Source organism: Triturus cristatus, chromosome 2_1, assembly GCF_964204655.1.
Source record: "Triturus cristatus chromosome 2_1, aTriCri1.1, whole genome shotgun sequence".
Taxonomy (NCBI): Eukaryota; Metazoa; Chordata; class Amphibia; order Caudata; family Salamandridae; genus Triturus; species Triturus cristatus.
The window spans coordinates 992,632-1,010,311 of record NC_140581.1 but is presented as its reverse complement, the minus strand read 5'-3'; the positions used below and the strand labels follow the sequence as shown (position 1 = coordinate 1,010,311).

Genomic DNA, 17,680 nt, shown 5'->3' with positions numbered 1-17,680 from the left:
TGAGAATATTCACCAAGGGTTTGTGATCGGTCCTTAACAAGAAACGCCTCCCCCAAACGTAAGGGTGACATTTCTCTATAGCCCATAAACACGACAACAATTCCTTCTCAATAACTGAGTATTGAAGCTCACTGATCCTCAGAACTCTGGAGGCAAAAGCAACCGTACGTTCTACCCCGTGTTCATCCTGTGTAAGAACTGCCCCTAGCCCTACTTGACTTGCCTCAACCGTTCTACAAGAATGTAAGCTTGGGTCAAACGGTTTAAGAGCGTGGCTATTCTTTAAACGCTCTTTCACAGAACACAAAGCCGAATCACAATCATTGTTCCATTCAAAATTCACACCTTTCCTAAGAAGGCAACTAATGGGACGTACAATAGAAGCATAATTGGGAATAAATTTTGAATAATACTCGAGAAGACCAAGTAAGGATTTGACACCAGTTTTATCAAAAGGGATTGGAGCATGAGTAATAGCATCTAACAAAACCTGTCTTGGTTTGATACCTTCACCTGAAATAAGATGACCTAAATATTCAATTTCTTCGCACATAAAACTGCATTTCTCAGATTTAACAACCACCCCATGTTTTTTGAAGATCTCAAAGACCTTTTCAAGTATATCATCATGCATCAAGACATCCTTGGAATGTGTCAAAACGTCATCTTGAAAGACTAAGACGCCCTCAATATTTCCCAACATGTTTTGCATAACTCGTTGGAAAACGGATGCAGCAGATGCGAGTCCGAAAGGCATCCGCTTATACTGAAAAGTTCCTAATGGTGAGACAAAGGCTGTGAGGGGACGCGACACAGGCTCTAATTTTATCTGATGGTATGCGCTTGCTAAGTCAATCTTCGAGAAAAAACGTGACCCCCTCACACACGCAAAAAGGTAATCAATTTTGGGTAAAAGGTGCGAATCAACCCAGATCTTTGTTGAGAGATCTCAAGTCAACACAAACGCGCAACTTCCCACATTTTTTCTGCGCAACGACCAAAGGTGAAAGCCAGAGTGATGACTCTGTAGGTTCTATGATTCCTTGGTCGCAAAGTGACTTTATTTCTGACTCTAGATCATCTCTAACACTAAAGGGTACACCCCTTAATTTATGTTTGATCGGAACTGCTCCTTCCTTTACAAGAATTTTGTGTTTAAACCCTTGTATAGTTCCAAGATTCTTTGAGAAAACTGAAGGAAAGCGTTCATCCCAACCTCTCAAATTGTGATCATCTGTGACAACGAGAACTTGTTCTGCTGCACCAGGTCTTAAAATCATCCTGAACAGCCCTTGATGATACCAACCCAGAATGCTTTATCCCTTAATGGCAACATAGATCTTTCCCCGTATTTTCCTCCCCTTGAATGTGAGCTCATCCTCAAAAAATCCTAGTAAATCAATTTTGCGACCCTCATATGAAACAGGAGAGCGATCTGGTGGTTGTAATGATCTCTCGCCCCAAGTCTCATTAAATAATTTTGTTGTTATCATAGTGATTCTTGCCCCAGAGTCTACAAGTAGATTGAGACATTTATCACCAACACCAGTTTCCACAATAGGGTCAATGCAATCAGAGGAATCATGAACGTTTGAAATGACATCATGAGAATCAGTTATTACAGAAACTACCTCAGTGTCAGATTCTTGATCAGACTCTACAACACATGCAACATTAATTGCATATTGCGTTAGCTCCTGGACATCGCCCTCCTTTCTGGTGAGGTGGATTACCACAACGGTAACAGATTTGCTTAACATTATGAAAATCATTCCTTGACGTCGAACCCTTCGGACTGTATGAATATTTATTTTGAAGATTTTTTGATGAACCAGGTTGAGATGAAACAAGTTTAGACTTGTTGTTCTCAGCAACTACATTGACAGGATCAACAGGCTTGACTTCGAGCTCTTTCAATGAGACTTGAGATGTCTCAATGCTCTTTGCAATCTTAATAGTTTCTTCGCTAAGGATAACAATTTTTTGACGGATTTGTTTGTCCCTGCAATGGCACACAAATTGATCCCTAATCAATTGGTCAGTAAATGTGTCGAATTGGCATACGGAAGCCAACATACGTAGGCCTGAAATGTAAGAATCAACATCTTCATTTTCTCCTTGTTGTCTCTTGAGAAATTTGTGTCGAAGAACCATCAAACTAGGTTGCTTGTCGAATCTTGTTTTAAGTTTCAGGATAGCTTCTTGAAAAACATCTATTTGTTCCCCAGGTGGATGGTCAATTTCAGGAAGATGTTTAAAAATGGACCTCCTCTCGAATCCCAAGGAATGAAGAAGAAGGTATTTTTTCCGTTCACTATTGAATCGTGTAGCACCAATGGCACCAAGATAGGTTTGGAAAGCATCAATCCATATCTCCCAGCGAACATGAGGTTCCCCAGGTGATTCGAGAAAAGGAGGAGGAGGAGTCACAGATTGCATGGTGTAAGAAAAAGAATATCATAAAAAAAAATAGAAAATGTGTAGATAAGAAAAAGGCAAAAAAAAATACAGATATTTGTGAGGCACAAAACTAAATAGGCAAAGATAGATTAAAAGGACAATTCTATGTGAATAGAAATAGAAAATAAAAATTTTGAATCACACAGAAAAAAAAATTAATCAAATTTGAGAAGGAGATTATCTGCATAAATTGTAGTGCTATTAGAGGTTAATAACCAATTACAAAGAGAGGTGTGCGAATCACCGTGTTTCTTCTTTAATGTTTATGGTATACGCACTTTACTTTTAGAGGTCAATTAGCAACTGCAAATAGAGGTGTGCGAATCACCGTGACGCTCCTTTAATGTTTATGGTGCACGCACTTTGAAGGTGTGCGAATCACCGTTTAGGCTTGTATATTTTTGTCTAATTACTGAAATGAGGATTTCAAAAGGTGTGCGAATCACCGTGACGCTTGTGATTAATGATGTTATTCACACGATTCGAATGATGTGAGGTCCAAATTTTGAACACTTGTATTTATAAAAAGATGTGCCGATCGTCGAAATCGGCAAGGATTAAGCCTTTCATTTCAAACAGCAAGCTTGTAGTTGCTAAGCAACGGTTGCGTGTTCGGGAGAGGTTTGAGACAAATTGAGGCCTACTACGCATGCGTTACTAACAACCAATGCGCATGATCGGAAATATCAAATTTCTTTTGACTTGTGGCAGATATTTTCCAAAAATACATATGGCGCTCTCATGCAGAAAAGGCAGCTGAAGCGGGTATAGCGGAAAGAAGTCTACAATCGGTAAGATTGTATATTATGCGTAGTGTCTATATTTTTGATGAACAAATGAAGATTAGACGAGATAGAAATGATCACGGAGTAGTGTGAAGCGATGCGACTTCCTTTTTGACAATACGAACTGTAGACGGTAACAGTGACGGAATAAGAACAGTCTTACCGCTTCTCGTTAATTTCGATGCACGCCGGGTCCTGAATGTTGCTGTGTAGCTTCATAGCTCGTCGCCAATAATTGTAGTGATGAGCTGGCAAACCAAACGATTGAGATAATGCCGAAGTTTATTAGAGTAAACAGCTACACAGCAGGGGGAAATCCGGCCGATACACAGCAGCCTCCAACTCCCTCAGCTCTACTTCAAAAGCATACAAAGGACCTCGTAACCTGGCAACTTACCAACATTCTCTATGATGTCACCAATAGTAATACACAGAAAGGTAAGCCATAACATAATGCTTGTTTTTAAATGCTTCAGGAATGGTTCATGGGGTGAGAAAGTGAACGATTGGTGGTTCTAGAACAGTAACATACATAATCCAAGGGTGAGAGCAAAGTCTGATCTAAGCCCAATATTGAGCAATATTGAGCAGCAACATGAGTAGGCAAAATAATGTTAGCCAAATCTGTGACATTTTGGAATTTCCAATTATGCAAATTTTCTCACTGTCAAATTTTACATACTTTTGTTGCAAGAGACTGGTAAGCACATACAATCTTGAGAGAAAGCATTCTTCTTGAATCAAATGCCTGCTAGTAACTTGCATTGCTTATATACACAACATATGCATGCCCTTAAGTAACAAAGCAATTGGTTCAGGAGCAGGCATCCAATCACGGGCAGTGGGCCGAGTCAAAATCACCTTCTAGTATATGTAATACAGTAGAAATATGAAGTTGACTGACTAAGAGCTAAAGCTATTAGTAGCCACGACTCAAAAAGAGAGGCAACGTGTGAGAAAGAAAAATAAGAAGAGAAAAGACAGAAAGTGAAAGGGGGCACTAATAATTAAAAAACAAACCAATTCAGAAATATGAAAAATAATACGAATCTAATAAATCAGTAAATAATAGCTATCGATGTAGCCACCACTCAGCAGTGTTAAACATTGCAGTGTCAGGAATTTAGGGACGGACCAAGTACGGTTGCCATGGCTTGCAACCAAAAAAAGGAAAACACTGAGCAAAGAAATGCAGCTTTTCATTAACGCAAGTGCCAGGTTATGGCCAAAAACTTCACGCGGACAAGTGAATATAAACGGTATGTGGAAATGTGGTGCCTCCGGCATTTGTTTTCATCCCGCTGGCCCAGAAAAATGTATTGGAAAAAGTGAAAGCTCCAGATGGCGCCTCGGGCGCTGAAAGCTGCCGGCTGCGTGCATGCACGCTCGCGTGAATGCAAGTGCTAGGCCAGCCAGCAGCACTTTGAAAACTCACCTACTAAATGTCTCTCCGAGCAGCGCATGCGCGCTGACTCAACGAGACCTAAAGAGGGGGGTAAGGCAGTGATGCGTGTTGGCCCCCACTTTATTTTCGCAGTATGTCAATGACATCCCTGAATACCTCTTGGGCTGCGAACATGATTCTCCCAAGTTAGGGGGGGTGCCAGTACCGGCACTTTTATTTGCTGATGATACAATCTTAATATCACAAACCCCCAAAGGTCTGCAAAGCTTATTAAATACTTTCGAAATTTATTGTGTAAAGAAGGGCCTGGAAATAAATTCTACCAAAACGAAATATATGACAGTTAATCCACACAAATCCTTTAAAAAAACCTAACTGTCAAAAATGAGAAGATCGAATATGTGTTCAATTTTAATTATCTAGGCATTACACTGGACTCTAAAATGAATTGGAGACCACAGTTGGAAAAAAGTAAAACCATATTACTCCAAAACTCATCACCAATAATAAGGAAGCACAAGAATAGTTTGTCTAAAGCTGTATCCCCTGCCCTTGAGTTATATGAATATAGGGTGCAATCTTCATGCCTCTACGGGGCTGAACTGTGGGGCCACGTAACAAAGAATACTTTTATGGTGGTCGAGAATACATTTTTTAGAAAACTATTAAGTTTACCTATGCGTACACCATTCATGCCAGTAGTGTTGAATTTAAATATTCGTCGCACTGATCAGCAGGCAGTTTTACGGCCACTATTGTTTTGAGTCCACCTGTGGTCAATGGAGGAACTTGTTCATTATAGAAAAGGACATTTTTAGAATCAAAAATGGCACCAGGTTGCCATGGTTAAATCATGTTCGTGATTGGTTTTATAAATTAGGACTCAAGCAGTTTTGGGACGACCCCTGAGGATTGTCTACGGGTTCAAAAAAATTGCTGAAACTAACTTTCTGGTCTATTAAGCAAGACACCTTGTCCCAGTGCTCAAAACTAGGCACTTTATCCACAAGGTTCCTCTTAATAAAATCAAATGGGAAATTTGAGTCCTTTTTGGACGAAATACAACCACAGCTGGCTAAATCTCTCCATTTGAAATTTCGCTACGGTGTTCTGCAGATAAATGCAAATACAGTAAAATGGGCCCGTAGCGCTGGGGATGCAAGCGATGGTTGCTGTGCTACATGTCATACAGGTGCAAAAGAGAACAAATTGCATCTATTGTTCTTCTGCCAGCTTACACATGTTGCAGGAGGAAATGGATTAAACCCATTTGTCAGCTTTTGGGCATTAGATCCTGTTATGAGGCGGCAAGAATATTGCGAGACGACACAAGCAGTAGTTTTTAGTGTTAGTAGATATCTATTTGGTGTAGATTTAATAAGAAAGAGAATAGGGATGAAATTTTAGACATTTATAGGAACTTGTGTGTGTTTACTTGAATTTATATTCAGGCTTATGCCTTGTTGGTTTTGCACTAGAGGGATCATGCCCTATTATGTATCATACTAGGTGCATGTTATGAAATTTCGTATATTTTTGATAGATCCATAATAGATTAGAATTGTTAAATTATAAAAGATGTACTAGTTTTATGAATGTATGAAATTAATTACTGCTCAAATGCCATCTTATCACTAAATGTATTTAATGACGGGATTTTATTTATATTTATTTGTTTTTTTAATGTGTAAGAAAGGTCTTGTATTGGGACATTGATTCTCAATAACTGCGTACTTGTCTGGCGGGGTGCCAATTGAAATTGAATGTTTAGAAGAAGCTTTTTGTTCAGTCACACAGGATGTGAATGTACAAGAAGACAGTGTTGACACAAGATGTGAGTGTTCAGAGGAAGCTTTTTGTTCAGTCACACAGGGGGTGTTTGTTCAGATGAATACTCTAGATCTGCTGTGAGTCCGAATGCTAGTGTTCAGCAGAGAGGCCCTGGCTGTGCACAGTTAAGTTATGTTAAAATATTTATAGAGCGCATGGCTGCCCAAGCAACGAGGCATCCCAGCACTGTAGTTGGCAAAGCAAGGAGGGAGCAGCTAATGGTCAAAGAATAGCCAGGTCTTCATGGCCCTTCTAAAAGCCCAGTGATCCTGGATGCACCGAGTGGGGGGGGGTTGGAGGGAGTTCCAGAGGGTAGGGGCTATTGCCCGAAAGGAGTGCTCGCCTGCTCTAGCCCTACACACCCAGGGCACGATGGAGGTCAGCAGAGCGCAAGGCACGGGCAGACACATAGGAGAGACTCAAATCACTCAGAATGAGGAGGCCAGAGCCCGTGAGAATTGTATGAGAGAGACAAACCTTAAAGTGGATTTTTTGCTACACTGGCAGCCAGTGCAGCCGGGGGATAAGGCCAGAGACAGAGCAGTGCTTCAGATGGGCAAAAAGTAGCCGAGCCGCAGCATTCTGGGCTCATTGGAGCCTTTTGATTACCGTCTTGTTGGACCCAAGGAGCATCGCGTTACAGTAGTCCAACCTGGCCAGTATGGTAGATTGAACTATCATCTGATGCGTGAGGGAGTCAAAAAGTTCTAAAATGGGCTTTAAGCCCTGTAGAAGTCCGAAACAGATGCCTGCTGCTGATTTAGCCTGGGCATCAAAGGATAGGGCGCAGGTTCTTATCAGCTGTTTTAGGCAGTGGGGGTGAGCCAAGCGCGGTGGGCCACCAGGCATTGCCCCATAGATGGCTAGCCCTTCCTAGAAACAGAATTTCTGATTTAGTGGAATTCAGTTGGCAGCCATCCATTCGGACGTGGCAATCAGAGCTTCTTGGAATGTCACAGGATCCTGCCTAGGATTATTAGAAAAGGAAAATGCCAGCTGCGTGTCGTCGGCATATGACACCAGGGTGATGTCGTGAGCTTTCGCAACCAGTGCCAGCGGGCGGATACAAATATTGAACAGGGTGGGGCTCAGTGCAGAGCCCTGCGGGACCCAACATCGTAGCGTTTGGGGGTAGGAGTGATAGGGCGGGAAAATGACTTGAAAAGTCCTATCAACCAAAAAAGACGTAAACCAGGAGAGAGCTTTACCGCCGATACGGCTCTCCCCCAACCGATGTAACAGAATCTTACGGGAGACTGTGTTGAATGCTGCACTCAGATCAAGCAGAATCAGCGCAGAGGTTCTGCCCTAATCCAGTGAGGCCTGCAGCTGCTCTGTGACCGCAAGCAGAGCACACTCCGTGCTGTGCTGGGGTCAAAAACACTTTTGAAAGGGGTCAAGGATCAAATTCGATTCCAGGAACTGAATTAAAATAGTATTTACATATGATTCCATCATTTTGGCAAGGAACGGGAGAAGAGAAATCGGACGGAAGTTTTCAGACCTAAAAACATCCAGGTTAGGTTTTTTTAGCAGGGGAATAACTTTAGCATGCTTCCATGATTCCGGTACCAAAGCAGAAGACAGAGACTGATTGGACAGTTCCAAACACCCAGGAAGCGGACAATCCTGTAACTTTATAAAGAGGTCGGGTTTGAGTGGGTCATCCGGAGATCCCTACTTTACCTTGGTAAACAGAGCTAGGAGAACTTCAGAGGAGATGGGGGGGGGGGGGGGCGAGGGAGGAAAGGAGATGGGGGGGGGAGGAAAGGAGAGGGGGGGACGCATTGCTTAGATACAGCCCCATGCAAGGATCCGAGTCCTTACTATCCGGATTAAAGCTGTCATAGATGCGCTCAACTTTCCCAATGAAAAACTTGTCCAATTCCACGCACTGGGTGTTGGTGGATATGGTGCTCTCTGAGACTGGTGCGGGTTTCACCATGTCCTTTATCAGATAATTAATCGTTTTGGTGGGATTACTGCTATTTTGTGCTGCCCTAGCTTCATGCCTTATATACTCCGCTTCTTTTTCAGGGGTGGCTCCTGTGATTCCGGAGATGCCTCCAAAGATTAAGGAGGAGGTGGAACTGTCCATCAGCAGTCATTCTTCCTCCGATGTGTTACGAACTGAGAAAGAAGACGCCTCATTCTTCAGTGAACACCAGAGTTGCCCAGTTGTCGAGGAGTCACTGTCTGCCTGCGATCCCCTGGACCTCAAACGGCTGAAGATAAAGCTCCACGAGTCGCTGTCTGCCTGCGATTCCCCAGACCGCAAACAACGGATGATAAAGCAACACGAGGCGCTGTCTGCCTGCGATCACCTGGATACAGGGAATTTGCAGATTAAAGAAGAGATTGACTTTGACTCCAAAGAAAGCATACAAAGCTCCTTTAATGGTAAGATATAGGTATTTAATTAGAGGTGCTGTCAGAGTGAGGTTTCCTGTGTACCCCTTGGATTGAGACACTCATGGCATGCCCTTCTGTTATATATTTATTTATTGATTTAATTTATGGAATTTTTTAAGCGCTTGATTACCAGAGGGTGTTCTTGCACCAGCTGTGATCCGGCAAAGCTAAGCACAGCAAGATACTGAGGAAAGGAAATAAGGACATTGTGGCTGTTTCTAAAGTCTCTCAGTTCGGTTTGGCTCCTCAGGTGGCCAGGAAGCAATCGATCTACCTGAAGTGCTTTCTTTATCTTGGGAATCGGAAGGAGGTGGGCTGAAGTAAAGCGTAGAGTTCTTGGTGGAATATACCAAATGAACAGTTGTTTGTTGAATGCTGGGTCTAGGTCGTACAAGGCACTTAAAGAGTTGCAAAGTCTTCTGTAAAGAATGCATTGCTCCACTGGGAGCTAAGGAAGTGGTTGGAGATGGGGGGTTTGGTGTGGTAGACCGAGTTACAAAGGGTCTGCAGCTCTTAGCGATTACGGAGTGGGTACGCAGTAGGCCAAGTTAAAAGAGCCTTAGAGTAATCAAGACGAGAGGCCACCAGTGCAATAGGTTCCATTGGCCTAGAGAACAGGCGATGTCTCTGCATACTGTGCACTGTCCTGCATCACCCATGTCCACGTGCCTTTGGGAATGTTCCACTTTAGTTGGGTTATCGCAGTGGTCCGTTACACACTTGACTCTCCAGTGATCATCAGAGGGGTGTTAGAAATGTGTGGGTATAGTAATCACTCGAGCATTCAAGGATTGCTACATGTATGGGAAGGTTTGAGTCTCGGACAACGTGTGACAGCAGCAGTTACCCTCCTAGTCAAAGGTACAACCTTATAATGTGTATATCTCACTGACCTAGTCAGTGAACTGCTCTATCACCTTGTAGCTCCACCGGCAAGTGAAGCCCTTCTGCTCCTCTGAACTTTGACCTCTGTCAAGAGTTCGAGGCCCTCCTGCCCCCGCAGACTTCTGCCTGCGCCCCATCCCTGGTACCTAGTAGGAGAGCTCTTCTCTTCTACTGGGCTGCCCTCTGCCTCTTTTCTCTTTTTTCCTCTCTTGCCTCTGTTCATTCTTTGTGTGCTTTTCCTTTCGTGTTCTGTTCCTTTTGTGTCCCTTTTGAGTCTTTTGCTCACTGCGTTTTACTCTCTCCTCCTCCTCGCTTTTCTCCCCACATTCCTCTCTCTCTCTCACTCTTGCTCTACCCATCTCTCACTCCCCCGCCACTGCTGCCCCCGCGGCCCCGCCCCCTTTTTTTGTTCCGTGTTATCCGCTCACAGGTGTCCTCTCCTCCCCCCTCTCCCCCCACTTAATGGCGGCTGCTGACGCGCCAAAGGCGCGCCTAAGGCAAGCTTGTCTGCGACCCGACCGCGACCAGCATCAGGACCCCTTGTCCTGCCACCCGCTGCCTCTACACAGCAGCAAAACTCATCGCACTCAACCCAGGACACAACGACAACTGCAAGCAAGCATCTCCAAGCAACACACACGGTCCCTTCAGCTGCCTCTGCTGCCGGCAAATCTGCACCACCACCAAGACCCGAGACCCAGCACAACCCACCCACAACAACTCTCAGGACCCGAAAACCCTGAAATGCATCCTCCTCAACGTCCGCTCCCTCCACAAACACGCCACCGAAATCTGGGACCTCCTCGACAGCACCACACCGCACGTCGCATTCCTCACCGAGACCTGGACCAACAATACCTCAGGCCCAGACATCGCCAACGCCATCCCCAGGGATGCAAGATCGCCCGGAAAGACCCCCCCAGCCGCCCTGTGGGGTGGAAATTGCCATCGTCCACAGGTCCAACCTCCGCCTGAACACTCAATCCGAAGACTCCAAAGAAGCCTCCGACCTGATTGAACACCTCCACTTCAGGTTACATACCAGCTCGCCATCCACCATCAGGGGAACCATTATCTACCGCCCCCCAGGACCTCGCATACTTTTCGCCGACTCCATCACGGACTGCATTTCTGCACAAGCCATAGCAGCCACCAACTACACTCTGCTGGGAGACATCAACTTCCACCTTGAGAATCTACAAGACCCAACACCGCATCCCTCCTAGACAACCTCCACAACATAGGACTTCGACAGATCGTGACCGAGCCAACACACTCTGCAGGACACACCCTCAATCCCACCTTCACTACAGGAACCTCCATTACCTTCAGCTACCCCACGGAACTCCCATGGACAGATCACCGATGTATCTACTTCACCTTCAACACACCCACCATCACCAGACCCCAACTCCAGCCATTGCATAGCAACTGGACAAGAATAACTGACGATCAACTCACCGCCGCTCTTGCCGCCCCCACTGTCTCACGCAACGATGACCCAAACACCGCAGCACGCACCTTCCACAACTGGATCACCGACTGCGCCGACACCATAGCACCCCTCAAAAAGAACAACAACACACACACAAAGAAAGCCAGCTGGTTCACCCCCAAACTCTGGGAATCAAGACGCACTTGTCGCCGTCTCGAGAAAATCTGGAGAAACACAGACAGGCACATGCATCAAAGCAAAAACCGGTCGCAAACGGGCAGATTCTCAGAATCTGCCCCTTTGCGACCGGTATTTTTGCATTTGGGATGCATCATCCCAAATGCAAAAATCGCAATTTGAGGAATCTCTAAATTGCGATTACTTAAATTGCGATTGCATTTAAGGAATCCCAAATTGAGATTCCTTAAATGCAATGCATTAAAGTACAAAAATTAGCGATTTCGCTAATAGGGGGAGCAAATTACCATGAAGTTGAACTTCATGGTAATTTGCAAAAACGTTGAAAAATGCACTTTTGTGCATTTTTCAAAGTTTCATGTTGCGCACACACATGCCCTTAGGGCATGTGTGTGTGCAACATATGTGCACAGATCAATTTCAGGGGTGCAATAGGGTGTCATTTTGACACCCTTGCACACTTGAAATTGCATGAGCAATTTGCGAGTACCTAATGGTACTCACAAATTTTACATGCATAGGCTTTTGCAATTCCTTAATTGCGATTCCTTAATAATCGCAATTAAGGAATCGAAAAAGCCTACGTTGATGCATGTGCCAGCAAATCCCCATAAGCCCACAGCAACTTCAGAGCCGCCACTACCGCACACCACGAACTCATCAGAAACACCAGAAAGAAGTCTATCCAAGACAGGATCTCCTCACAAGCACACAAAACACAAGAAACTCTTCAGCATTATCAAGGAGTTCGCCCAACCCGACAATGAAACTTCAGGCATCCCACCCTCACAGGACCTATGCGACAGACTCAACACCTACTTCCACCACAAAATCACGACCATCTACGACAGTTTCAACAAGGACAAACAACGCGCAAAAGCCCCCCTTCCTGACCCCGACACCAACAAACCTACAATCTCCTCCTCGACACCCCTGGATACCCTGGAAACTATTAAGTCCATACACTTCGGGGCCCCCACGGACCCTTGACCCTATCAAATCTTCAACAGAGCTGCAGACACCATCGCCCCCAAGCTCCGCCTCACCATCAACTGCTCACTAACTGCCGCCACCTTCCCTGACGCCTGGAAACACGCCCAGATCCACCCCTCCTCAAGAAACCCTCGGCTGACCCCACCGACCTCAAAAACTTTAGCCCCTTCTCCCTGCTTCCATTTCATGCAAAAGTCATTGAAAAAGCAGTCAACAGACATACTCGCCACGTTTTTAGAAGACCACAACATCATCTCCCAATCCAGATTAAAGTCTAACCACAGCACCGAAACAGCCCTCTTGGCCGCAACAGACGACATCTGCTCCCTACTGGACGAGGGAGAGACTGCGGCACTCATCCTACTCGAACTCTCCGCGGCTTTCGACACAGTCTCCCATCACACCCTGATAAGAAGACTCTACGAAGCCGGCATCAGAGACAAGGCCCTCGACTGGATCCAATCTTTCCTTTTGGGCAGAACGCAATGAGTGAGACTCGCCATCTTCCTCTCAGATCCCACACCCGCCACCTGCGGAGTGCCCGAGGGACCCTCCCTCAGCCCCACGCTGTTCAACATCTACATGGCCCTGCTACCCACGATCATCAGAAGCTACAGAATAAACATCTCCTACGCCGATGACACCCTACTCATCCTCTCCCTCTCCAACGACCCAGACAAGGCCAGACACAACTTCCACGTAGGCATGAAAGCAGTCGCCGACTGGATGAGACAGCTGCCTTCAACTTAACACAGACAGTACAGAAGTACTCATCATGGGCCCTCAACCCAACGCATGGAGCAACTCCTTGTGGCCTCCCACCCTCTGAAACCCGCCCACCCCCGCCAATCTAGCCCGCAACCTCGGAATCATCCTGGACCCCGACATTTCGCAACACCTACGTACACTGCACTGGCTCCCCATAGAGAAAAGAATCAATTTCAAGATCCTCACCCACGCACACAAAGCCCTCCACAACACTGGGCCAGCCTACCTGAACCAGCGACTAAACCTCCACGTACCCCACAGGGCCCTACGCTCAGCCCAGTTCTCTTTTGCAGAAGTACCCCGCATCGGGAAAACCAGAACAGGAGCACTCACCTTCTCCTACCTCGCAGCCACCGCCTGGAACGCATCTACATCAGACAAACCACCTCCCTCCCCGGCTTCACGAAGGAACTGAAGACTTGACTTCTTTTGCACTAATCACCAAAACACAAAACAATCCCGCTCCGCTGTAGTCAAGCGTTGTAGCACACCGTAGAGGCACTCGGCCTCTCTGGTGGGGGCCCAATGATGAAGAATGCCACCAACCAGGTTGGTGAGTGAGGGCTCTTTATAAAAATATGAGTGACTTCCTTTTTGACAGCCTACACTCTCCGGCTTCACTATTTTCTCAATAGCCATGGATTAACCCAGATGGGTTTCCAGCAAAACTTTCCAAGAACAAATATGCCGAATCATCTACCACCTGAGATGCAGTAGAAAACAAGACTTTTGGTGAAAACGGCTTGTTTTCAAAGTCCTGACTGTATCACAGTGCATGTTCAGGGACTACTGGTGCTGGAAATAGGGCTCACTCAAAGGTATGTCCCCCGGATAAACCATATTCAGCTGCCCTTATTTTTAAACCAACCAGTCATGGCCATGATCTTTGATTGGTGGAGGAGCAGACAGCGGTGATGGCACTCACAGGAATTACAACTTCTGCCACTTCAGACTGGGAATTGGAAACTAGGGTTAGGGTCCAGCTGCAGCTTATGGTAACAATAACTCCTGAACTGTAAAAGGTTCTCAGCAGGGCAGTATGCTCCCCACTGGAGCAATGCTACCCTCACTGCCAGCACTGGTAGGACTTCAGCCTCAAACACACCTACCAGCTTCCCTCAGCTCAGAATCTTTATTTACACCCATACAGGGTGGTAGATAGTTAGAGGTCAGCCAGAGTGTGACAGCCTTGTGTCTCTTCCTCCTTTGTGAAGTGTGGCAGCCTTGTGTCTCTTCCTCCTCCATGAAGTGTGGCAGCCTTGTATCTCTTCCTCCTCCATGAAATATGACAGCCTTGTATCTCTTCCTCCACCATGAAATGACAGCCTTGTATCGCTTCCTCCACTGTGATATGTGGCAGCCTAGTATCTCTTCCTCATCTGTGAAGTGTGACAGCCTTGTATCTCTTCCTCTTCTGTGAAGTGTGACAGCCTTGTATCTCTTCCTCCTCCGTGAAGTGTGACAGCCTTGTATATCTTCCTCTTCTGTGAAGTGTGACAGCATTGTATCTCTTCCTCCTTGTAAAGTTTAACAGCCTTGTATCTCTTCCTCCTCCGTGAAGTGTGACAGCCTGGTATCTCTTCCTCCACCATGAAGGGTGACAGCCTTGTATCTCTTCCTCTTCCGTGAAGTGTGACAGCCATGTATCTCTTCCTCCTCCGTGAAGTGTGAACGCCTTGTATCTCTTCCTTCTCCGTGAAGTGTGACAGCCTTGTATCTCTTGCTCCACCGTGAAGTGTGACAGCCTTGTATCTCTTCCTCCTCCGTGAAGTGTGACATCCTTGTATCTCTGCCTCCTCCGTGAAGTGCGGCAGCCTTGTATCTCTTCCTCTTCTGTGAAGTGTGATAGTCTTGTATCTCTTCCTCCTCCGTGAAGTGTCACAGCCTTGTTTCTCTTCCTCTTCTGTGAAGTGTCACAGCCTTGTATCTCTTCCTCGTCCGTGAAGTGTGACAGCCTTGTATCTCTTCCTCGTCCGTGAAGTGTGACAGCCTTGTATCTCTTCCTCGTCCGTGAAGTGTGACAGCCTTGTATATCTTCCTCTTCCGTGAAGTGTGACAGCCTTGTATCTCTTCCTCTTCTGTGAAGTGTCACAGCCTTGTATCTCTTCCTCGTCCGTGAAGTTTGACAGCCTTGTATCTCTTCCTCCTCCGTGAAGTGTGACAGCCTTGTATATCTTCTGTGAAGTGTGACAGCCTTGTATCTCTTCCTCCACTCTGGCATGTGACAGTCTTGTCTCTTTTCCTCTTGTGTGAAGTGTGACTCTACAAAGATAAATGACTCACTACCAACTCCCTCCAATAACATAGACACCGCTGTCTCCCAGTACATTTTATGGTTAGACTCTGTTACCAATCTTCTGGCTCCACCTAAATCGGTCAAGTCATGAACATCTCTCCCTCTTGGTTCACTGCTGGGACCGGAGAAGAGATGAAGGGCAGATTACAATGAGGTGGAAAAGGCTAGATACAAGCTTTGATTAGCTACGTACAATACTCTTATCACCAGGAAAAGGCCTCTCACTTCACCTGAATGATAGAGGAAGCTAAAAACTCCACAAAATAAGTATTTCAAACAGTCATAAAGCTAACCACGGACAACTCTAAATATGTGTGTCCTATTAGCCAATCTTTCTGTAACACTCTGGTCGACTTTTTTCCTGCTTAAAGTTGAGGCAGTATATAGCATGCTATCCTCATCCGTCCCCCATACTCCCAGCGATAGGGCTCCCACCACAATACCTGAGGAGTGGACAACCCTTAGTGAGTTCACCATGCCCCGCCCCTAGAGGACGTTACCAATCTACTGAGAGCCACACCTTCAGGCTCCCCCAGGATACTTGCCCTCCAAAGGGGGCTAAGCTGGGTGCAGAGACTATCTCCCCTCAGCTTCTAGCCATCTTTCATCTCATGTCTAAGGCCTGTCTGTTCCCTTCCATCTGGAGAAAAGCCTCCTTACTACCACTGCTAAAAAAGCGACTCTGGATCCTAGGGATACAAGCGGCTACCGCCCCGTTTCCTGCCTCCCTCTGCCAGCGGAGGTTGAAGAAAAAATCACGAACACCCAGCTAATTGAGCTTATTCAATCTAACAATCTTTTGGACGCCACTTAATTTGGCTTCCATGACGACCATAGCACGGAGACGGCCCTGATCAAGACAATCGAGGAGATTAGGCAGGCACTCGATCAGGCGGAGGGACAGCACTCCTCCTGCTTGATCTCACAGCAGCCTCTAATACTGTTGGTTATGAGCTGCTGCTGGAATATCTAGCAGAAATTGGGATCACTGGATCAGCCTGGGATTTGTTGAAATCCTTCCTCTCTGGTTGGGAGCAATCGGTCCCGCTGGGGGACTTCCTTTCACATCCTTTTCCTCTTGCGTGCAGGCTCCCTCAGGAGACCTCGCTCAGTGTGACCCGTTTTAATGTCTATATCACCCCCTTGGCTGACCTAATAAAAATCTTCGGCTTCTCCTTGACCTCCTACGCAGACGACACCCAAATTGTCATCCTGGTCAACGACGACACAGGTGCAGAATCCGCAGGCAGTCAACACTTGGATGCACAGACATTGTCTAAAATTGTACCCAGCAAAGACTGAAGTGATGCTTTTTGGAGCCCAACCCTCCTTTTGGACCCCGTCTTGCTGGCCAGAGGAAATGGACCCTTTACCGATACCTGTCAAGAAGACATCAGAACCTTGGTGTTCCAATCGATGACACAAGTTGAGCTATGCAGACTATCTGAATGCGGAGTCCTCTTCTGCCTTTCTCACACTCGGAACATTAGAAAAGATACCACAGTTTATTCCAGCACACCTCCAGAAAACTGGTCACATCACTAATAATGGCAAAACTAAATTACTGCAACAACATGCTCCTTGCTGTGCACCAGTACATGCTGAATAAATTGCAAATGCTGCAAAATGCTGCAGTCAGACTCCTAAAGATCCCAAAATACCACTTGGTGTTGAATGCCATTAGAAACTTGCTCTCGCTCCCCAGTAGACAGAGGATTACTTTCAAAGTGCTCTGTGTCACTTATAAAGCACTTCATGGCCTTGGCCCGACTTCTTACAACACAGTTGTAATTGATATACCCTGAGCAGGACCCTACGCTCAGCCACTGCCAAAGCTGCAGTTGTCCCCAGTGTCAAGCAAACCACATGGACGAGGTAGGAGTATTTTCCTGGGAGCCACAAAGATTTGGAATGCTCTGCCGCTGCACATCAAGGGGGCACCCATCCTTCTGGCTTTCAGGATGCTCCTGAGACCTGGCTTTTTAACACTCTGTAGCTTCCTGGTTCTTCTACTTCCCTCTTCTCTCTGCTTTAAAGCCAGGGCCAAGACACCTTTGGATATTCAAGCGTTTTAGAAAACCTATCAACTTTAAAATTAACACCCTTCTCTCTCTTCCTTCTCCGTGATGTGCGACAGCATTGCATCTCTTCTTCCACTCTGAAGTGACAGCCTTGTATCTCTTCCTCCTGCGTGATGTGTGACAGTGTTGTGT

The 17,680-nt window shown here is 46.0% G+C and overlaps 1 protein-coding gene across 2 annotated transcripts in view; it reads left to right on the top strand.

Annotated features, from left to right (window-relative positions):
- Positions 1 to 17,680, top strand: part of LOC146863575 (uncharacterized) — a 306,105-nt gene that overhangs the window by 126,953 nt on the left and 161,472 nt on the right. For both annotated transcript variants that reach the window (XM_085627352.1, XM_085627345.1), the window contains exon 3: positions 8,518 to 8,880. In XM_085627352.1, the coding sequence (XP_085483478.1) occupies positions 8,518 to 8,880 (363 nt within the window). The remainder of the gene's footprint in view (positions 1 to 8,517; positions 8,881 to 17,680) is intronic.